The 23,478-nt window shown below is 41.0% G+C and overlaps 2 protein-coding genes across 2 annotated transcripts; both read right to left on the reverse strand.

Moving 5' to 3' along the window:
• Positions 1–251: 251 nt before the first annotated feature.
• Positions 252–8,451, reverse strand: LOC122773829 (extracellular calcium-sensing receptor-like). Its single transcript, XM_044032775.1, is given in 10 exon segments — positions 252–1,590; positions 1,669–1,792; positions 1,878–1,947; positions 1,949–2,100; positions 5,132–5,407; positions 5,503–5,709; positions 6,801–7,070; positions 7,402–7,488; positions 7,646–7,940; positions 8,192–8,451. Coding segments are annotated over 10 exon segments (2,625 nt in total). The 5' UTR covers positions 8,425–8,451; the 3' UTR covers positions 252–679.
• Positions 8,452–10,381: 1,930 nt separating this feature from the next.
• Positions 10,382–18,587, reverse strand: LOC122773602 (extracellular calcium-sensing receptor-like). The gene is made up of 9 exons (XM_044032381.1): positions 18,348–18,587; positions 17,827–18,121; positions 17,573–17,659; positions 17,165–17,434; positions 15,124–15,330; positions 14,769–15,044; positions 11,580–11,807; positions 11,371–11,494; positions 10,382–11,292 (listed from the first exon to the last, which is right to left on the reverse strand). The coding sequence occupies exons 1-9, from the start codon at positions 18,578–18,580 to the stop codon at positions 10,382–10,384; spliced, it is 2,631 nt and encodes an 876-aa protein (XP_043888316.1). The 5' UTR covers positions 18,581–18,587.
• Positions 18,588–23,478: the final 4,891 nt, after the last annotated feature.

Consider the following 23,478-nt stretch of genomic DNA (forward strand, 5'->3'; position numbering starts at 1 on the left):
TGACAATCACAATCTCGTTCATAACTGAAGCCTCAGAAAAAGAAGTTCAAAACATCTTGGTCTGGAGACAACGTCCCCAACTGTCACAGATAAACCTGATTGAAAACTGATAACCACTTCAAAATCTAAAATTTCATTAAGCTACATGACTCAAAACATTCACAGACATCATATGCACATAAGCCAATATGTTGCCTTTTTCAGTTGTGACATGATACATAATTGCCTTTGAAGAAAAGGCAGAACATTGATGAATAAGAAAAATTACTTTATTAAGGCATTGACACAATAATCTTATAATAATCATCATTCAAACCAAAGACAATAGTCTTCTTCACCCACCGCACCTGTATGTATCATTATCACACACATAATTGAAAAAGTTTAGGTTTAATAGAATTCACATTAAGTTTAAAAATTGTGGACTCTCTTTTGGACTTTGTCATGGATTGAAAATACATGTCAAGTCCAGCCCAAAATATCTGCCCATTTTAATTTTCATTACTCTACATTAAATGTGTTAAATGTATCTCTCTCTCTGCTCACTACATACTGTACATCAATATCAATTATTGTATTTACACTCACCCTTTTTCCACATAACATTAATATAATAATTAACAAATTCTAAACCTGAATTATTGTTATTTGAAAACAACATTTCTTCATTTTGCTGGTTTTAAGTGTCAGTGCCTCGACCCATGATGGCTTTCTTTGTGTTCCTCTCTGGTCTGAACATGATTATGTAACATTTGGGTCCAAACAGCGCCACCAAGAGGCCAAAACTGGAAGCTAGGATGGCAAATACCTCCACTGCATCTGCATATTTGCCTGGTGAGCTGATGTAAGCAGGGACAAAGGCCACCCACACTGCACAGAAGATCAACATGCTGAAAGTGATGAGTTTGGCCTCATTGAAACTGTCTGGAAGATTCCTTGCTAGAAAAGCTAACAAACAACTGAGGACGGCCAGTAAACCAATATAACCAAGTAAAACAGCAAAACCAACTGTGGATCCAACTGCACACTCATAAACTATCTTGCCACTGTGATACTGGGTGTTTTTATGAGGTACTGGTGAAGCAGAGACAAGCCAGACAGTGCAGATTGCTGCTTGAACAGAAGTCAGAACCAGAACTGTCCCTCTCTGCTGCACAGCACCAAACCACTTGAGACTGGACTCACCTCCTGGTTTGGAGGCCCTGAACACAGCAAGAACCACCATAGTTTTCACCAGGATACATGAGACACAAAGCACAAAGCTGACGCCAAATGCTGCATGTCTTAGTTGGCAAGTCCATAATCTGGGTCGTCCAATGAAGAGCAATGAGCAGAGGAAACAGAACTTAAGTGACACCAAGAGAAGAAAACTGAGTTCTGAATTGTTGGCACGAACTATAGGTGTGCTGTGATGATGGATGAAGATGCCCAGCACAACAACACAGATATATGTACCCAACAGTGAGATGGTTGTCAAGCAGATACCCAGAGGTTCATGGTAGGAGAGGAACTCTGTTTTCTTAGGAACACAGTGGTCATGCTGGGGGCTGGACCAGAAATCTTCTGGACAACTGGTGCACTCCATGGAGTCTGAGAAAAGAGGGAAAGTGATGAGATACATGTTTATACAAAATCTCTGAACTGTGGTGTTTAAAACTTTACACTCACCAGTTGAATTGCTGATCTTTCCCTCAGAACAAGGGACACAGTCAAAACAACACTCAGGTTCCCCCTTCTTTCTGGCCATGCGGGTACCTGGAGGACAACTCTCACTGCACACTGACCGAGGAGGCTGTGTGGAGAAATATCAGTATCTGTTAGATTAATCTATAATGATTAAGACAAATCCATGGTTGTCTAAGAAAGTAAGAAGTTACCTGTTTAAATTCAAAGTTCCAGAAGATTGTGTCTTCATCCAGTGTGAGTTCTTCACCTTTGAAGGCTCTTAACCTCACCCACTCTCTGAACTTTAGTTGTTCCATCAGGGAGCCACACCCAGTTCATGATGTCATATACAGGTAAGGCATCACCATTTTCATCAAATGACACTCGATCACCAAATGTTGTGGTGAAGTTGACTTTTTCCAAGTAATGCATAAGCTTAGGATAATAGAATCAGATGTATAGAATGATAGAATGATCAGAATTAGAAATAGAAGTCTAGTTCTCAGTTGTGTTAAAAGACTTTCCCAGTAAGCACAAACTAAAACTATGGGCTGGTGCATAATGAGAGGACAGTGTGGAGGCACAGCATTGCTGCAACTCAGCTGCCACTGTGATGAGAGAAGGAGGAGAACAGACACTTGTGATGATCCGGACCCGATGGCAAATGAACTACATTTCCACCGCAGCAACACATGCACAAACACATAAATAAAGGTAAATGTTTGAAAATTGAATTATGTGCTGCATTCTGATCTCACAATCTTTCATAGTTTACTGCATATTGAAACCTACAATACGACAAAAACAGCGGACTGAGATGTCTCAGTTTTCTTACTCTAAGGAAACTGTAAATGTACTGATACATCTAATGATTCATATTGTGCATTAATCAGCGTACCAGTGCACTGGTACACAGCCTCAGGAAATCCAAGAACAAAACCGAACAGTAGATCGTTTCTAAAATTCTAAAAAATGTGTGTTAAAGACGACATAGACCGGAAGCTCCAATTAACGCTGCGTTCGTATGTGTATCTGCATCATTACCTCGTTTATGAAACCCTAAAGTTTCAGAACAAACAGTTCAGCCACTGCTGAGAAAATAGGGTTTTATTGTTTTCCTGGGCTCTGTGAAGCGGATCGGCACTTCCTTAATTTGATGTCGTCATCAGAAATCCTCATCACTCCTCTCACCACCGTAGCGCCTCCTGGTGCGGCACTAGTCCGGGCACATCCGGTTGCATACATTCAACGCAGAAGAAATAGAACTACTCTCGTTGTAGCTGCTGAGATGCAGAGCATCCACCGTGCCAGAGGGGGAGCTGTGTATCTGAGAGCTGGCCTACCAATTACGTCACTTCCAGGTACCTGGCCAATCACAGGACAGTGGGAAAGCTCTCGTTGGCTGGCCAATCACAACACAGTCCACGTTCTGGGGGTGTGGTTTTGGTCTGAAACAGCGTGGCTGACGAGAGCGTCAGTGAGGAGATATTTTGATCGGCTCGTTTGCAGCAATTAGAGGGTTTTTAACCATGAAAACCAGTTAATATATGTAAGTAGACCTCCATAACTAACATATATGTGTGATACAAGCATTCAATGTCACCTTTAAACATTTGAAAGGAAATTTCTCTAATCTCTACTTTTAACAGAGAGTTTTGGTGTATTTAGAGACAGAACTGACAAAAGCTAAGAGTACTGAACTGAATCCCAACCCATTCAGCTGTGTTTCAGCTCAGTGACTGAGTCAGATTGAGTCATCGCTCCTGACCCTTGTTTAAGCATGAACGGGATCCTTTGGCTAAAAGGACATTTATCCAGAGGAAACAAGTGAACTAATGTAACTCGTCTTATGATAACATTACAAACTTAAAAAAATGTTGTAATGTCCCTAAAACATGATATTAACATTACCATAAAACTAAGTTTCTGTTTTGGGGCGGAGCTTTGATCAGACTGATGACAGGAATGATGATATTAAGTGGAAATATGTATACTTTCCATGTAAATATTTCCAAGGTGGTCAATTGGGTGAAATTTTTCATTATTGATTATCCCACGAGATCTTGTTCTTTCTCACATGATCTAACAATTTACTATTCTCCACATGAATGTTAAATGATGTTATATAAAATATATAATATATAAGTTTTAGAAGTAATTTAATACTCTACATTATCGATCCTCCACAAGTCTACTAAAGGTTTTTCCTCTAACAATAATTCTGATTTGATGAGATGATTATCACATAATAATTTCAATCAACTAATTTAGGTGGGTGATAGTGGCTCAGTAGTAGAGTGGGTCTTTCAACTGGAAGGTGGATGGTTTTATTCCTGGTCCACCAGTCTACATACCGATGTTTCCCTGGACACGAAACTTAACTCAACGTTGCTTAAGATCTGTAATAGAAAAAGTGCTGCACATAAATACACTGAATGATGACACCCGACTCATTCTCTCTTTTCCCCGGTCTGAAACACATGGAACAGAACGGATCACTGCTTGTCTGACCGACATCTCTCAGTGGATGTCTGACCATCACCTGAAACTCAATCTCGACAAGACTGAGTTTCTTTGTCTCCCAGGAAAGGGCTCTCCCACCACAGACCTGACCCTCACCATCACCCTCGACAACTCTGTGGTAGCTCCCTCTCATGCCGCAAGGAACCTGGGTGTGACACTGGACGACCAACTCTTCCTCACGGCCAACATTGCTGCAACAGCTCGATCTTGCAGATAGATGTTGCACAACATCAGAAGGATACGACCTCTTCTAACCCAGAAGGCGGCACAGGTTCTGGTCCAGAACCTGTGTAGAACATTCTGTAGAGTTGGACTCCTGCAAAACCCTCCTGGCTGGTCTCCCTGCATGTGCCATACGACCTCTGCAGCTCATCCAGTATGCAGCTCGACTGGTCTTCAATTTACCAAAATTCTCTCATACTCTCATACATACTACTCCTCCGATCCCTTCACTGGCTTACTGTAGCTGCTTGCATCCACTACAAGACTCTAGTGCATGCATTTCATGCTACAAACGGATTTGGTCCAGCCTACATCCAGGACATGATCAAAACCTACACCCCAGCCCGCCCACTCCGCTCTGCATCGGCAAACCGGCTTGCTGCCCCCTCACTGAGAGGATCGCAGAGGCATTCACCAAACTCAAGACAAGTACTAGCACTTTATAGTTTGGCTTACTTGAAGCACTTACTCTCTTCTAGCCCTTGTGTATACCTAAATGTTGAAATGCACTTATTGTAAGTCGCTTTGGATAAAAGCGTCTGCCAAATGACATGTAATGTAAAGTAAATGTAATGGATGTGTGAGTGAGTGAATGAGGTTTGAGTGGTCATCAAGACTAGAAAAGTGCTAGATAAAAACATACCATTTACCATGCATTGAACCCTGAATGTATGCAAAGGATTAAGTGCAATGAAGACTTGAGTGTTAACTGATAGCTCACCTGCCATGGCTCCAGTCTTTGTAAATGAGCACAGGTGTTGTTGCTGAAAGGTCCTCTCCCTGGCTCACACTGCAGCATGTCATCAAGAGCATACGCCAGAGCGTACACAGCCTTATACACATTATACTCTAGCCTAAGGTTTGAAACATCCAGGAAAGTAGTCTCTACATTCTCTATAACTTCCTGTCCAGTGCATAATTCTCCTCCAGCTTCCACCCAACCTGCTGGAGGTGGTGCAAATCTACACTGAAATGTGTGTTCCCAAAACTGATTCACCTGAAAAAAACACAAAAGAAAAAGCAGGTTTTTTTCAAATGATGACACTTTATTTTTTGGTAGTTCCATATCAGATTGAAATATTTAATTTTCACCATGCTATTTCCATGGGTGTTGTTGTGATGTAGTTCAGGACGTATTTGTAACAGGAAGTCCCTGAGTCCTGGTATTTCTCCTCGACGGATGGTGATGCCCAGTGTTCCACCCAGGTACGGCATGAGGTGAGGAGTCTGGAGTGATGTACCTGATGTCCAGGCTTCACTGGCAATCCACTGCAGGCCTGTCACATTCTGCCTCACCACCTGGACATTGAATAAGTGAACAAGTATATTGAGAAATCTTTTTTTTAACCAATAATGTATAATTTAGTTTCCACAGTCGATGTCATACACAGGTATGCACCATAATAAAAGAGAAGGACCTGACTGTAGACAAAATGGCTGACCTCTGTAGCAGAAGTTGATATTAGTGTTAAAAGACATCAAACTCTACTCTAAATGCAATGCATGGCAAATGAATATTGCTTATACCAGTTTGAGCACTGACTTATGGTATGGAGGTGCAGATGTCCACCATATTTTGTTTCCAGTCAGGTTCTCTTGGAAAGCAATTCAATCCGGGCAAACCAACCACATGGTGGGTCATTTTTAAAACGTATCTAAACCCCAAAACCATTTTCTCTGGTGTAAATCAGTGTATCTAGTAATGCTATTTGCTGATCCAGATGTTATTTGATGTGAGAAGCAGTAGATACACTGTATCAATTCCTTCTCTGGTCAAATCTATCTTCTGTCACTGTTTAGTCCACACTTTTGTCACTGGTACTCTTTCACCATCTTGTCAAACCAGCACTTAGCTCATTGCCCCAGACTCCTCCCCCTTTTATAAACAGCAGAGCTGTCAGTTTGTCGCATATCTCTGTCCACCTGTTGAAGCTCGGTGTGAGTGATTGAGAGGCTCCTCACACTGAGCACCTCACACAGCTGAACGACACCCCATGACTGCTCCTCACTGTTCCTCCCTCCTCCCCTGAAAATGAAACAAAAAGCTGCAATTCTGTTGACAGCCTTGCAATGTTCACATTTGATTGTAGTTGTAGTGTTAAGCAGTTTCTGTGAGTTGATTAAAATTACTAAACTTTATATTTATATTTAATTTGTGTGGTTTTATGTTTGCTGTTTAAATTGATCTGATAGTGGACTATTGTTTAAATAAAGTTTGTGGTATGATTATATCTGTGCTTTCAATTATTTATACAATGCAATATTGTCTTTGCTAGTCTGAGTAGTTTTGTATTAAGATATCGAAACCGGACTGTTACCGTGGTCCAAAAACCGTGATGCATACAGAACCGTGGGAAAACTGTACCGTTGCATCCCTGATCAACACCTACCTCTTTCATGAGGTTTAGCATGTGACTCTCATGTGCAAACACAATCACCACTCGAACAGTAGATTTCCTCATAACATCCACTATTCTCCTGAGTTCAGCAGGGTCATAGGCCTGGGGCAAACTCTCAGTGTAAGCCAGACAACCTCCACCAGCTGGACCCAGATCAGTGTGAAAGGATCGGGCAGCGTGGAATCCATAATCATTATCACTGATGATCAGACCTGCCCAAGTCCAACCAAAGTGTTTTAGAATCTGAATCATAGCATTCACCTATGTGGACACAGAGCAGAGGGATTAGTGCACAGGCTGGAATCATCTACTAGAATCCTGCTAAACAAGCAGCAGAGATTTGTGGACATGAAATAGTAGGACAAACAGGTTTATAACAGTAATATTAACTGTGGTTCACTCCAGGTTTAAGAGACTCTGGGTCATGATATTGTTCAAGTATAAATGTAGTCACACTAAATACCTGACACTTCTGTGGATTGTTTTTTTTCTCAAATAACAAATAATGATTATTTTTCACTGCAATTTATATATGGACTGTTGTTGCACATGGTTTGATTTCTGCATTTTGATTTAGCAAAGTTATTTTCACCTGAAAAGCATCACTCGGGATCGTCCTAAAGAAAGATGGAAACTTTTGTCGATCACTCAGACAGGAACATGTGGCAAAATAACTCACCTGCAAAACAACAGAGCACGTATTCAAAAAGAAATGTGTTGGCTGAAATGTGAAGGTTTATTCTTCCTTCATTCAATTTCAATTAATTCAGTTAATTACTTAAATTACTAAAATACATCACAATAATGAGTGAGTTGATATAAAAAAAAAAACTTACCAGAGGCACTCTGTATGAACTTAAGATTGTGGATATTGCAATAGTACGTGTAGAAGAAGAATCACCCACAATCCCTAGGACTGGAGGAGTTCCTACACAGTTCTCATCTAATGTAACTTGCTCTTCTTGACCACTGACTAAGGTCAGTGCTGCACGAAATGCAATTCCTAGTTGGTTGCAGTTATCATACAGACTGTATCCGAGAGTCACATTAGGCAGCAGGTTGGAGTTTCTGTTGATCTCATCAATAGCAAAGGCCATGGTCTGAGATGCACTGAATCCTATAATATTAAAACTAACAAAAAAAATACCATGGTAAAAGTTTTTAAATACATCATACAGTCACCTTGCAAAGCTACACCTTTCATAACGTCAGATACTGGAAATAGTGACTTAAGCTTCAACACCCATAAAAAAACTTAAATGCTTCAATAAGATAATTTCATCAATTGTTATTTTACATCAATAAAAAAATAATCAGGAAAGATTCATACTAATTGGCTTACTTTCCAGCAGCTTCTTAATTTGTTTCCCTGTCGGACTCACCCATAGCAGGGAGGCAGTTGTGGCTCTGAGGTAAAAGACAGGTCAGGATAAGCTGGGAAGAAGTGAAGTTTGAAAAGTCCACCAAGAATCACATCTCCAGGTTTGTTCATCCCATTTAGATCAAACTGTTTCTGTAACTGACATGTGGAAGAATAAAGAGAGGAGAACACAGCAGAGTTAAAGCAGGAGAACAACATTACCGAGAGGAGATTGGTGTCTAAAAATCCCTTCATGACTTTGCTCTGGTTTGTCCCTGTCTAAGTGCAGGCTCATCACAATATCATCACATTTTATGTATTTGCAGTGTTGTTCATGTTTGCACACCACCCATCAGTGCAGAGGCAGAAGCTGTAGGGCCAGGCCTGAATCATGTTTCTGACTGAGTTATTAATTTAATAACTAATTAAAACGCACAGTATGTTGTTTCTGCCAAACATGTTTCTGCCAATAGGGGTCTCTCAATCAAAACAATATCAGACTGTTTGTGCTGGACTGACAACGCTGCTGTTCTTTACGGAGTGGGTCAGAGCAGACTCAGAGACTAATGTCTTTTGGAGTACAGGGAGTGCTGATGGTTGTGGTAGCTATCACCAGCAATGAATCTCAAGTGTGGTTGCTTTAATTATGATTGTTCTTCAGATTAGAGAAAAGGAGGATTTATGACTGTTGTGACTTGTTATGTGGTCAATAAATTCAGATACACACAGTTTCCTTGGTAGCTTCTGCTAGCCACACTTTATTGTTTGTTTACATCCTAGCATGTCATGACATACTTCCTATTTCCGGTGTATCAAAAATAAATGTCAGTAGCATTAAACATTACAATGACCATATAATATATAATAGAACTAACAGTGCCTTGGGAGGATGCTCTGGAGGAGGCCATTGAAAGAAAAAAAACATAAGCAGAGCTGGCAGCTGATGCTGGAACACCAGGGTTTGCCCAGTTGACGTTGGCTGCAGAGGGTTTGTCAACTGTCAGGCTTCTAAAGGACATGGGAGTTCAAGGACAAGTCCATCGTCAAACCATCAAAGCCCTCTCCAGTGCCATAGAGCAGATGAGTCGGTTGCTCTGGATCAAGAGTGAGGACTCCAAGTGGTTCTCAAGCGGTTACAGGGCGACTGCAATGAGAGAGGGGGCCACAACTGGGACGCCAATTATCTGCGATAAACTCTCTGGAGGTTTAGTGGGCCTATCATCGAAACAGCTACGAAGGAGAATGCCCACCTGAAGACCCCAATAAAGCCTACTCTGTCCCCTCCAACTGTTTCCTTCTTCTCTGTCCACAAACACCAACAAGGCATTCGTCTCAAGTATTCTCACTCACATCTTCCCCAGTACGTGCTTTAATAAGGATTGTACCATCTAGTCCAACATATGAACTGAACTGCCCTGCCCAATTGTGCTGCAACTGTTTCTCATTGTCTTCCCCTTCCCAGTGTATTTATCTGTCTCCCTTCCCTTCAGTGCTAGATCTTCTTTACCCCAGTGAGAAAGTTCCAGTGTTTTCCGTTGTATTCCTTGTCAGTGTACTTTTCGATAACCAAAGATTCATGTTGCCTGTGATTTGGATTCCTGCCCCTGAGTCTGCTTTGTGGGTCCATCTTCAGTCAGAAAATCTTCACATCTACCTGCATGTCATCCTGACCCCCATCTCTGTAATTACTAATCAACAAGAATTTTGCAACAGACCCTGTTCATTTGTTTCTGTCACCTGTATTCTGCTTCTGAATAATTGCCATTGATGAAAAGGCAGAATGTTTAAAAATAAGAAAAATTACTTTATTAAGGCATTGGCACAATAATCTCTATTAGCATTCAAACCGAGGACAATAGTCATCTTCACCCACCGCGCCTGTATGTATCAATATCACACACATAATGTAAAAAGTTTAGGTTTAATAGAATTCACATTGAGATTAAAAATTGTGGACTCTCTTTTGGACTTTGTCATAGATTGAAAATACATGTCAAGTCTAGCCTAAAATATCTGCCCATTATAATTTTCGTAACTCTACATTAAATGTGTTAAACGTATCTATCTCTGTTCACTACATACAATACATCACTATCAATTACTGTATTTACACTCATCTTTTTCCACGTAACATTAGTATCATAATTAACAGATTCTACACCGTAATTATTGTTATATGAAAACAATTGATTATTTCTGTATTTTGCTGGTTTTAAGTGTCACTGCCTCGACCCATAATGGCTTTCTTTGTGTTTCTCTCCGGTCTCAACAGGATTATGTAACATTTGGGTCCAAACAGTGCCGTCAAGAGGCCAAAACTGGAAGCCAGGATGGCAAATACCTCCACTGCATCTGCATATTTGCCTGGTGAGCTGATGTAAGCAGGGACAAAGGCCACCCACACTGCACAGAAGATCAACATGCTGAAAGTGATGAGTTTGGCCTCATTGAAACTGTCTGGAAGATTCCTTGCTAGAAAAGCTAACAAACAACTGAGTACAGCCAGTAAACCAATATAACCAAGTAAAACCGCAAAACCAACTGTGGATCCAACTGCACACTCATAAACTATCTTGTCACTGTGATACTGGGTGTTTTTATGAGGCACCGGTGAAGCAGAGACAAGCCAGACAGTGCAGATTGCTGCTTGAACAGAAGTCAGAACCAGAACTGTCCCTCTCTGCTGCACAGCACCAAACCACTTGAGACTGGACTCACCTCCTGGTTTGGAGGCCCTGAACACAGCAAGAACCACCATGGTTTTCACCAGGATACATGAGACACAAAGCACAAAGCTGACGCCAAATGCTGCATGTCTTAGTTGGCAAGTCCATAATCTGGGTCGTCCAATGAAGAGCAATGAGCAGAGGAAACACAATTTGAGCGACACCAAGAGAAGAAAACTGAGTTCTGAATTGTTGGCACGAACTATAGGTGTGCTGTGATGATAGATGAAGATGCCCAGAACAACAACACAGATACATGTGCCCAACAGTGAGGTGGTTGTCAAGCAGATACCCAGAGGCTCATGGTAGGAGAGGAAGTCTGTTTTTTTAGGAATACAGTGGTCACGCTGGGGGCTGGACCAGAAATCTTCTGGACAACTGGCGCACTCCATGGAGTCTGAGGAAAGAGGGAAAGTGATGAGATAAATGTCTTTACAACATCTCTGAACTGTGATGTTTAAAACTTTACACTCACCAGTTGTATTGCTGATCTTTCCCTCAGAACAAGGGACACAGTCAAAACAACACACTGGTTCCCCCTTCTTTCTGGCCATGCGGGTACCTGGAGGACAACTCTCACTGCACACTGACCGAGGAGGCTGTGTGGAGAAACATCAAAATCTGTTAGATTAATCTATAATAATTAAGACAAATCCATGGTTGTCTAAGAAAGTAAGAAGTTACCTGCTTGGATTCAAAGTTCCAGAAGATTTTGTCTTCATCCAGTGTGAGTTCTTCCCCTTTGAAGGCTGACCTCTTAACTTCACCTACTCTCTGAACTTTAGTTGTTCCATCAGGGAGCCACACCCAGTTCATGATGTCATATACAGGTAAGGCATCACCATTTTCATCAAATGACACTCGATCACCAAATGTTGTTGTGAAATTGACTTTTTCCAAGTAATGCATAAGCTTTGGATAAATGAATCAGATGTATAGAATGATCAGAATTAGAAATAGAAGATAAACCCTTAAAAAGCCATTAAAGGATCTAAGAGTATATTTCCTGATGATGATAGAAAATGTGATAATAGTTCTCAGATGCATATGGGGTTCCTATAGCGCTCTGGCAGGTGACTTCACACAACCAACGCAAAACCTCTGACACGCCAATTGGCAGGAAAGAACGTAGCTCATCCCATTGACTTTTACAGGAGACAGCACATAAATCAGCTCAGCTAAATCAATAAGCTGTTTTCAGGCTAACGGGAGAGCAATGGAAGCAAACACAAACAAGGATTTTGTGGTTAACGCTCGATAAATAACTAACAGTCTGACTTGTATGTCAGTCTAACTAACATACAAGTCTGTATAGCAACGTTAAAACAACAATTATTTAGATTACACTGTCTGTTGCTAATGCAAATGGTATGCTAACTCCTGTCCAGCTTATTGCTGGACAGGAGCTTTCTTTAGGTGGTAAACTCCAGAGTTTCCCTCCAGGCTCTTATAAATGTTTAGTGACTCTCTAGAGTAAGATGAAGGGAAAGGAATCAGGAAGTTGAAGATGTGAGGATATTGAAGGTCCACCAATAATGTCCGTCCACTGTTTCTAAACTTGTAAAAAAGCACACTGGGTATCAGATATATTTACTCTGTCAAGTTTTGTGATATATCAGACAATAGGTTTCAAGTCTGCAGTGAACCCTGACAGGTTAAATCCAGCGCTGCTTTTTCCACTTGTATGTCAGTTAGACTGAGCCCATTATTTACTAAGATTTAACTATGAAAGCTGTTGCTTGTGTTTGATCCTCACATTGCAGTGTCATCTGCTCACTGTGAGTGCAATTCTTAGCAGTTATTTAGCTCTGTAAAATGGACAAATGTTCTCCAATTAGCCTGTCTCTGACTGTTTGGGCGTCCTGGGGCACAATAGCTATCTACAATATTCAATTTTATGACGAAACCAGCTGGCGAAGACTCACGTTTTCTGAGACATTGCCTGATATATGTGCTGTCGACTGTATAAGTCTGGGTTGAGCTGTGTTCTTTCCTGCCAGTGGGAGTGTCAGTCATATGATATCCGGAGCTCTATGGGTGCGAGGTTTAAGTCAACTTTATCAGTGTGGAAAACAAAATTAGCTTCATGGGTCTTGTCATTAACAGCTGTAAAAATGCATTTGTTGACAAGTAACAACCATGTCAATTGACAATGTTTAAAAATATTACTGCATAGGTCATGGTTGTAACAAAAAAAAAACAATTCAATTTCTGGACTACTTTTTATGAAACACTGACCATTGTAAAATTTAACAACAAATTCATAAGCAGGGTATCTGTTCACTGATAGATTTACGAGACTTTGATTTTATCCTGGCAATGGAGCCATTTGCAGAGAGATTTGATAAATGATCTATACTGGGACAAAAGGAGTACACACTGGTATGCTGATGATTTTCTTCTCTAAATAACTGATGTATTTATAGCTCATGGTAATTATTGAAGAAGTACAATAATAATAAGAACAAAACAGTATAGTGTCTGATACTAAATTAACTTAAAGGCCCCCTTTACACCTGGCATTAAAATGCATTTTGTGATCAGATTGCCATCGGATAACACCTGATCACTTGTAAATACAGGTGTAAATATAAACCATTTCAGGAGGTGGATCAGAGATGCATTGTTACCAGTTAAAACAGAATTGTTACCAGTTTAAATTAGTGTCATGTCATTCTTTCAAACTATTAATTATAACACATCATTTAGGTGAACAAATTGAACTGAATCCTTACTGAAAGGATTTGTTCATCTCAGGGTTCAACTGAGCTCTACTGCGACTCAAGTGAGACAGCGGCAGTGGACAGGGTTAAAGTGATTTGTTCACTGCAGATACACAGACACATATTGAGCAAATCCGTCAGTCAGTCTCTATGCGAGGCTGAGTACTACTGCGAGGCTGAGTACTTCAATCCCCGGTAGGTAGAGCACCCTTGGTCCCATTTCTTAAAAATGTGGACCACCACCTCAGTCTGTCACTCCAGATTTACTTTCCCCCAATGTCCACACAATGTTGCAGAAGGCGTGTCAACCAGGACAGCACCAGAACATCTCGGAATAAATCCTATTGTATCTCATCCTGCCCTGGGAGTCGGCCACTGCGGAGTTGTTTAACTTGTTTGACTTAAATCCCTGAGATAACATATGTTGGCTGGATTGAGGTGATCCTCTCAGTATTTATTTTACTGACAGACTATTTCCCTAGTCAAGTTCAACAACTCTCAAGCTCCACTTTACACAATTTGGACAGGAAGCCACTTCCTCCCCTGAGTCATCAGTTGGTTTACTTCAGACCTAAAGTCTTGCTTCATGGCCTCACTCAACTCTTTCCACTTCTAAGATTTTGCCTCAGCAACTGCTGAAGCTGCATGTCGTTGGGCTCGCCAGTATTTGCCAGCTTCTCCACAAGCCAGCCAAACTGTGTTGAACACCTTCATATTGGATAATCTGTCCCACACCCTTGCAGGAAACCATCAGTGCACTGGGCAGCTCCTTCAGTGACAGACTGAAACTCCTAGGGTGACAGGAAATGGGCTGGTCCCTGAGCCTGTCAGGTGCAAAATCTCCAATATGCAAGGAGCAAGCAGGAGTGACCTATTTTGGGTGTCAGCTTCCTGACTAGCAGTGCCTTCCACATTCCAGTAGAAACCATGCTTAAATCAGCACAGCACCACAGCACCTGGACTCCAAATCTCAATCCCACCCATACCCTAGACCCAGCCCAGGCTCACCCCCCTAACAACCAAAGCCTTTGAGTGGTCATCAAGACTAGAAAGGTGCTATATAATTACATACCATTTACCATTCATTGAGCCCTGAATGCATACAAAGGATTAAGTGCAGTCAAGAGTTGAGTGTTAAGTGATATCTCACCTGCCATGGCTCCAGTCTTTGTAAATGAGCACAGGTGTTGTTGCTGAAAGGTCCTCTCCTTGGCTCACACTGCAGCATGTCATCAAGAGCATACGCCAGAGCGTACACAGCCTTATACACATTATACTCTGGTCTGAGGTTTGAAACATCCAGAAAATTAGTCTCTACATTCTCTATAATTTCCTGTCCAGTGCATAATTCTCCTCCAGATTCCACCCAACCTGCTGGAGGTGGTGCAAATCTACACTGAAATGTGTGTTCCCAAAACAGATTCACCTGGGAAAAAAAAAAAAGGTTTTCTTGAAATAACAATTTTTTGGTAGTTCCATGTCAGATTGAAATATTTAATTCTCACCATGCTATTTCCATGGGTTTTGTTGTGATGTAAATCAGGACGTATTTGTAACATAAAGTCCCTGAGACCTGGTATTTCTCCTCGACGGATGGCAATGCCAAGTGTTCCACCCAGGTACGGCATGAGGTGAGGAGTCTGGAGCACATCAGCCGATGTCCAGCCTTCACTGGCCATCCACTGCAGGCCTGTCACATTCTGCCTCACCACCTAGACATTGAATAAGTGAACAAGTATATCGATAGTTCTACTATTATCTATCGATAACTTAGTTTCATCTACTCTAAATGCACAGAAATGGCAAATGACTATTGCTTATATCAGTTTGAGTAATGGAGGTGCAGATGTCCACTGTATTTTGTTTCCAGTCAGGTTCTCTTGGAAAGCAATTGAATCCAAGCAAACCAACCACATGGTGGGTCATTTTTAAAATGTATCTAAACCTCTAAACCATTTTCTCTGGTGTAAATCAGTGTATATGTGTATCTAGTAATGCTATTTGCTGATCTAGATGTTATTTGATGAGAGAAGCAGTAGATACACCGTTTCTCATCAATTGCTTCTGTGGTCAAAAACCAGCTAACATCACTGGTTGTCTTAGTCCACGCTTTTGTCACTGGTACTCCTTCTTCACCATCTTGTCCAACCAGCGCTTAGCTCATTGTCACAGACTCCTCCCCCCTTTTATCACCTTTCTCTGTCAACCTGCTGAAGTTCGGTGTGAGCGATTAAGAGGCTCCTTCTCACAGATGCACTGCAACTTCAAGCATCAAGCGTTTGGCAAAAATCCAAACAGTTTCTGAAGTGATGTTTCATTCAACATAATTCAACATAATCATTTTGTTTTGTGAGAGTAACATCTGAATAATTTATGTTAATGGTTTGTGTAACACTCAAGCAGTTTTGAGTGGTCATTAAGACTAGAAAAGTCCTTTATCTTTTACAAGTCTTCATGATGACTTTGAGTGCTTTAAACTTTTAAAGTAGAACTTTTGACATGTCAGAGGTGTTACATCATCATTTAAATCTATTGGACAGAAACTAAGTAAATGTAAATGTGGAGGGCTGGAAAATGTGCCTTAAGTAAATCAGATACCCCCTAATTTTTTTTGAGTATATTGTGCTGAATTAAAAAAGGTTATTCTACATACTATAAACTGTTAATGTTTATTTTGGTTAAAAATAGTACACATTACACCACCTGAACAGCAGGTGGCACTATAAACACAGACAATGAAGGAAGTACTAAGCTCCGGTGCTGCTCACGCACTTCAGAATAAATATCTGTACGGAGCGGACAACAGTCTCTTTCTGTTCCTTTCTTCGTTGTACTGCAGGTATGTAAATATGTCCAAAATGCATCTACTTATCATTCCGCTATCACCATGTAGTGATAGGAAATGTTTAAGATATGTGGTGTGAACGTTGTATGTGATTGTTTATATGAGATGTTATGTGAAGAGTTAGCTAGTACAGTTTGCCAAGCTAACATACATGTTTACAAGCTACATGTTAACTACGTATAGCTTTGATATCCAGCTTCTGTAAAGCAACCAGCTGTGTGTGTATTTTTAATGTTCATGAAATGGCTGTGTCTGTTAACAGTCTGCCCTGTCGCACATGTTGAATACAGAGTTTAATGTGAAGGGCCAGTTTGTATCCTTTAACCTGAGTTGTAACTGTATAATTGATTTAGTTATAACTGTATTGTTGATTGATTGCAGTTAATTTATGTTGTGTGGAATTAATTGTGATCAGTTGTCACAGTATAAACATTTCTTGTGTCAAGGAAAGTAAAAGACTTACTTTATTGCACATGTGTATTAAAGGTTAGAGTATGTTGTGAAATTGTATGGACTTCAGAATAAATCTGTGTACTGAGCTGACAACAGTCTCTTTCTGTTCCTTTATTTGTTGTATTGCAGTGCTACAGCTTGTTTGCTGCTGGCCCAGGTTCCCCTAGGCCTGAGGCCGGTAACATAAACATAAAAGTCAGATTTACAGAGAAAACTGTTATATTTATTGAATATACATCAACACCTACCTCTTTCATGAGGTTAATCATGTAACTCTCATGTGAAAACACAATCACCACCCGAGCTGTAGATGTCCTCATCACATCCACTATTCTCTTTAGTTCAACAGGGTTGTAAATGCGGGGCAAAATCTCTGTGTAAGCCAGACAACCTCCACCAGCTGGACCCAGATCAGAGTGAAAGGATCGGGCAGCGTGGACTCCATAATCATTATCACTGATGATCAGACCTGCCCAGGTCCAACCAAAGTGTTTTAGAATCTGAATCATAGCATTCACCTATGTGGACACAGAGCAGAGGGATTAGCACAGAGGCTGGAGTCATCTTCACGAGCAAACCTTTTCACTGCAGTATATATGGACTGTTGTTGCACATGATTTGTTTTATGCATGTTGATTTAGCAAAGTTATTTTCACCTGAAAAGCATCACTTGGGATTGTCCTAAAGAAAGATGGAAACTTTTGTCGATCACTCAAGCAGGAACATGTGGCAAAATAACTCACCTGCAAAACAACAGAGCATGTATTCAAAAAGAAAAGTGTCGGCTGAAATGTGAAGGTTGATTCTTCAATGACCACACCTTCATTTATTTTAATTTCCATTTATTACTGAAATTACATTTTAAAATACATCACAATAATGAGTGAGATGAAATACAAATAGAACTTACCAGAGGCACTCTGTATGAACTTAAGACTGTGGATATGGCAATAGAACGTGTAGAAGAAGAATCTCCCACAATCCCTAGGACTGGAGGAGTTCCTACACAGTTCTCCTCTAATGTAACTTGCTCTTCTTGACCACTGACTAAGGTCAGTGCTGCACGAAATGAAATTCCTAGTTGGACACAGTTATCATACAGACTGTATCCCAGAGTCACATTAGGCAGCAGGTTGGAGTTTCTGTTGATCTCATCAATAGCAAAGGTCATGGTCTGAGCCAGCCTGAATCCTACAACACTAAAGCTAACACAAAAAATACACGTTTCTACTATTTAAATACATCATACAGTCACCGTACAAAGCTACACCTTTCATAGCGTCCGATACTGGAAATAGTGACTTTAGATTCAACACCCATAATACAACTTAAATGCTTCAATAATATCAAAGATTAGGAAGGAAAGGAAAGATTCATACTAATTGGCTTACTTTCCAGCAGCTTCTTAATTTGTTTCCCTGTCAGACTCACCTATAGCAGGTAGGCTGTTGTGGCTCTGAGGTAAAAGAAAGGTCAGGATAAGCTGGGAAGAAGTGAAGTTGGAAAATTCCACCAAGAATCACATCTCCAGGTTTGTTCATCCCATTTAGATCAAACTGTTTCTGTAACTGACAAGAGGAAGAATAAAGAGAGGAGGACACATCAGGGTTAAAGCAGGAGAACAACATTAATGAGAGGAGTCTGGTGTCTAAAAATGTTCTCATGACTTTGCCCTGGTTCGTCCCTGTCTAAATGCAGGCTCATCACAGTATCACCACATTTTATGCATTTGCAGTGTTGTTTATTTTTGCACACCACCCATCAGTGCAGAGGCAGAAGCTGTAGGACCAGGCATGAATAATTTTTCTGACTTATTAATGTATTCATTAAAACGCACAGTATGTTGTTTCTGCCAACAGGGGTCTCTATACGACTCAATAAAGTCGTCTGTCTGTCTGTCTGTCTCTCAAATATAACAATCAAAACAATATCAGTCTGAGTTTGGGCTGGACTGACAATGCTGCTGCTCTTTAGGAATTAAATTTATCACACTGCAGGAGATTCACTAAAAGCAAATCCAATTCCAAATGCAAAAAAGTCATTTTCTAATAAGAGCTTTAAAGACAAACGGATGGCTGTTGTTATTTCTTCTTTCTATGAGAGAAGGCCTATCTAAATTTTCACATAGGACACCCTGATGGATGTTTTAGCTATCACCGGCAATGGATCTCAAGTGTGGATGCTTTAATTATATTTGTTCTTCAGATTAGAGTAAAGGAGGATTTATGACCATGTATAAAATGTGGATTTATCATTGAACCAGATGCTTAAATACTCAAATTAAGTGTCCAATTTCCATATTTGTTCAATTTACAGTAGAGACATGAGACTCTGAGTTCCAGCTGGCCTCAACTCCTGCCATGCTCATTACTAGCCTATCAACCTCAAGATTTACAAGTATCTCCTCATCATGTCCTTTAAATTGACCTGAATTATATTTTGTTTATCATTCATATTTATTCAATTCAAAATTAAATTCAATAAACTTTATTGATCCCCAAGGGGAAATTCAAGGTCCAGTAGCTTAGACATAACATAAACAACATAACAACATAAACAGAATGAAAAAAAGAATGAATGAATAAACATGAATAAACATGAATAAAATGGACAATTAAAAATACAAAAAAAATAAAACAATTACTAGATAATAATAAAATAAAAATAACTAGTACCGCGCGCGGTTCTGAACGGGTTCGAGCCGACCCGCGCGAGTCGCCGTGTGCCACGGCTCCCCGCGCGCCTCGCGCTCTCACCCGTTCATTCACCGCGCGCGGTACTAGTTATTTTCAGTACTAGTTATTTTCAGCGGCGTCCCCGCACATGTCGATCCAAATTTCGGGGGGGATCGGCAACGTATGGCAAAGTTATAGGGCACTTCCTGTTTAAAATGGCCGACTTCCTGTTCGGTCAAATGCGCGTCCGTAAACGTGTTCAGGGAAGTTTCCTTGTCTTACATATCAAGTTTTGTGCAGATCGGACAATCTTAGAGTTTACTTCCTGTTTCGGGCATTCCACTTCCTGTTGGGAGGTCATCTTTTGCAAACATGCTCAGGACAGGTCCCTTAACTCACATATAAGGTTTCGTGCAAATTGTACAATGTACGGCAAAGTTAGAGGGCACTTCCTGTTTAAAATGGCCGACTTCCTGTTCGTCTCCGGAAACATGTTCAGGGAAGGTCCCGTAACTCACATATGTAGTTTCGTGTCAATCGGACAATGTAAGACTTTACTTCCTGTTTCGGGCGTTCCACTTCCTGGAGGGAGGTGACCTTTTACGGACATGTTGAGGAAGGGTCTGGGGTCCCACATACTAAGTTTCAAGTGGATACAACAATCCCTGTTGGAGCAGCATCAAAAACTATAAATGTAATTCTGTCTGATGTCACCAGGGGGCGCTGTATTTGAAAATTAATATTTTCATATAGACGTGTTTAGGGCCGGACTGTCATCAATCCTAGCAAGTTTGGTTCAGATCGGACCAGGATTGGCAAAGTTGTAACAGTTTGTTTTTTTAGAATTTTCTACCACCACCAGGAGGCGCTGTTTTCAAAATGTACCGTTTCAGCAACACAGTCGTCTTCAGGAACTAACCATCATCAACTATAACAAGTTTGGTTGGGATCAGACCTTCCATCGCAAAGTTATAAGAGTTTCATTGTCTGTTGTGAAAAAATATTATTATCTCCAATTTTGGCGCCCCCTATCTCGTACGCCATACAATATTTTAAAAAGCTTTTGATAACTTTTGATGCTCAACTCGTCCACATGGATCTCACCAAGTTTGAAGGTGATCGCACAAAAGCTCTAGGAGGAGATAATTGAAATACAAGCTGTCATATTGTCTGCTGTCACCAGGGGGCGCTGTTTTCGAAATTGAATATTTTCATATAGACGTCTTTAGGGCCGGACTGTCATCAATCCTAGCAAGTTTGGTTCAGATCGGACCAGGATTTGCGAAGTTGTAGCAGTTTGATTTTTTGTCCCAAAAATCCGACTTTGCGTCGTTGCCATGGCAACACCGTTAAACGATTTGTCGTCATATTGATCACGCATCATCTACCATGTGTTTTGACTGTTGTCACCAATTTTGAGTGCGGTACGATTATCTGTGTAAAAGTTATTCCCGAAATCGTAAAAAAACTTTTTTTTGGTGTATTTTCTTTCACCACAAGGAAGCGCTGTTTTCAAACTTCACCGTTTTTTCATAGACGTCTTAAGCCATGGCCCATCATCAATGGTAGCAACTTTGGTTCGGATCGGACCTTCCATCGCAAAGTTATATGAGTTTTGTTTTTCTGATGCGAAACATCAGAATCATCACAGACTTTGCCGCCCCCTATCTCGCGCGCCATGCGACATTTGAAAAAACTTTTGATACCGTGAGCTCCTCAACTGGTCCACAGGGACCTCACCAAGTTTGAAGGTGATCGCACGAAAACTCTAGGAGGAGTTAGTTCAAATACCATTGCTGCGAATTCGCCAAAATCGCCAAAAAATGGCCAATCAACCCAAGATGGCGGATTTCCTGTTGGGTTTGGATCATGGTCATAATGTAATTTTTTCTTCATCCTGACCCACTACACATGTGTACCGAATTTCGTGCATGTGCGATATTTGTGTTGGTCATGGTGAATTTGGACAGGTGGCGCCGCACTTATTGGCCCCTCCCACATTCAATTTTCGACGCACATTCCCCGAACCTTTTTCAGACGTAAATTTACACCAGGATTGATGCGGTCACAAAAATTGGTGAGTTTTGGGGTATGGGAAAGGCCTCAAAAAGGCGATTCATTTGGGGGAATAATAAGAATAATAATAATAATAATAATAAAAATAACTAGTACTGCGCGCGGTTCTGAACGGGTTCGAGCCGACCCGCGCGAGTCGCCGTGTGCCACGGCTCCCCGCGCGCCTCGCGCTCTCACCCGTTCATTCACCGCGCGCAGTACTAGTTATTTTCAGTACTAGTTATTTTCAGCGGCGTCCCCGCACATGTCGATCCAAATTTCGGGGGGGATCGGCAACGTATGGCAAAGTTATAGGGCACTTCCTGTTTAAAATGGCCGACTTCCTGTTCGGTCAAATGCGCGTCCGTAAACGTGTTCAGGGAAGTTCCCTTGTCTTACATATCAAGTTTTGTGCAGATCGGACAATCTTAGAGTTTACTTCCTGTTTCGGGCATTCCACTTCCTGTTGGGAGGTCATCTTTTGCAGACATGCTCAGGACAGGTCCCTTAACTCACATATAAGGTTTCGTGCAAATTGTACAATGTACGGCAAAGTTAGAGGGCACTTCCTGTTTAAAATGGCCGACTTCCTGTTCGTCTCCGGAAACATGTTCAGGGAAGGTCCCGTAACTCACATATCTAGTTTCGTGTCAATCGGACAATGTAAGACTTTACTTCCTGTTTCGGGCGTTCCACTTCCTGTAGGGAGGTGACCTTTTACGGACATGTTGAGGAAGGGTCTGGGGTCCCACATACTAAGTTTCAAGTGGATACAACAATCCCTGTTGGAGCAGCATCAAAAACAATAAATGTAATTATGTCTGCTGTCACTAGGTGGCGCTGTATTTGAAATTGAATATTTTCATATAGACGTGTTCAGGGCCGGACTATCATCAATCCTTGCAAGTTTGGTTCAGATTGGACCAGGATTGGCAAAGTTGTTACAGTTTCTTTTTTTAGAATTTTCTACCACCACCAGGAGGCGCTGTTTTCAAAATGTACACTTTCAGCAACACAGTCGTCTTCAGGAACTAACCATCATCAACTATAGCAAGTTTGGTTGGGATCAGACCTTCCATCGCAAAGTTATAAGAGTTTCATTGTCTGTTGTGAAAAATTATTATTATCTCCAATTTTGGTGCCCCCTATCTCCTACGCCATACAATATTTTAAAAAGCTTTTGATAACTTTTGATACTCAACTCGTCCACATGGATCTCACCAAGTTTGAAGGTGATCGCCCAAAAGCTCTAGGAGGAGATAATTGAAATACAAGCTGTCGTATTGTCTGCTGTCACCAGGGGGCGCTGTTTTCGAAATTGAATATTTTCATATAGACGTCTTTAGGGCCGGACTATCATCAATCCTAGCAAGTTTGGTTCAGATCGGACCAGGATTTGCGAAGTTGTAGCAGTTTGATTTTTTGTCCCAAAAATCCGACTTTGCGTCGTTGCCATGGCAACACCGTTAAACGATTTGTCGTCATATTGATCACGCATCATCTACCATGTGTTTTGACTGTTGTCACCAATTTTGAGTGCGGTACGATTATCTGTGTAAAAGTTATTCCCGAAATCGTAAAAAAACTTTTTTTTGGTGTATTTTCTTTCACCACAAGGAGGCGCTGTTTTCAACCTTCACCGTTTTTTCATAGACGTCTTTAGCCATGGCCCATCATCAATGGTAGCAAGTTTGGTTCGGATCGGACCTTCCATCGCAAAGTTATATGAGTTTTGTTTTTCTGATGCGAAACATCAGAATCATCACAGACTTTGCCGCCCCCTATCTCGCGCGCCATGCGACATTTGAAAAAACTTTTGATACCGTGAGCTC

Source organism: Solea senegalensis, linkage group LG8, assembly GCF_019176455.1.
Source record: "Solea senegalensis isolate Sse05_10M linkage group LG8, IFAPA_SoseM_1, whole genome shotgun sequence".
NCBI lineage: Eukaryota > Metazoa > Chordata > Actinopteri > Pleuronectiformes > Soleidae > Solea > Solea senegalensis.

Coding starts and splice junctions, on each gene's coding strand:
- LOC122773602 (XM_044032381.1), bottom strand. CDS start 18,580: ATGAGAACATTTTTAGACACCAGACTCCTCTCATTAATGTTGTTCTCC. Junction 17,660..17,826: donor GTTCATACAGAGTGCCTCTG/GTAAGTTCTATT, acceptor GTTGTTTTGCAG/GTGAGTTATTTTGCCACATG. Junction 17,435..17,572: donor TCCCAAGTGATGCTTTTCAG/GTGAAAATAACT, acceptor GTGTCCACATAG/GTGAATGCTATGATTCAGAT.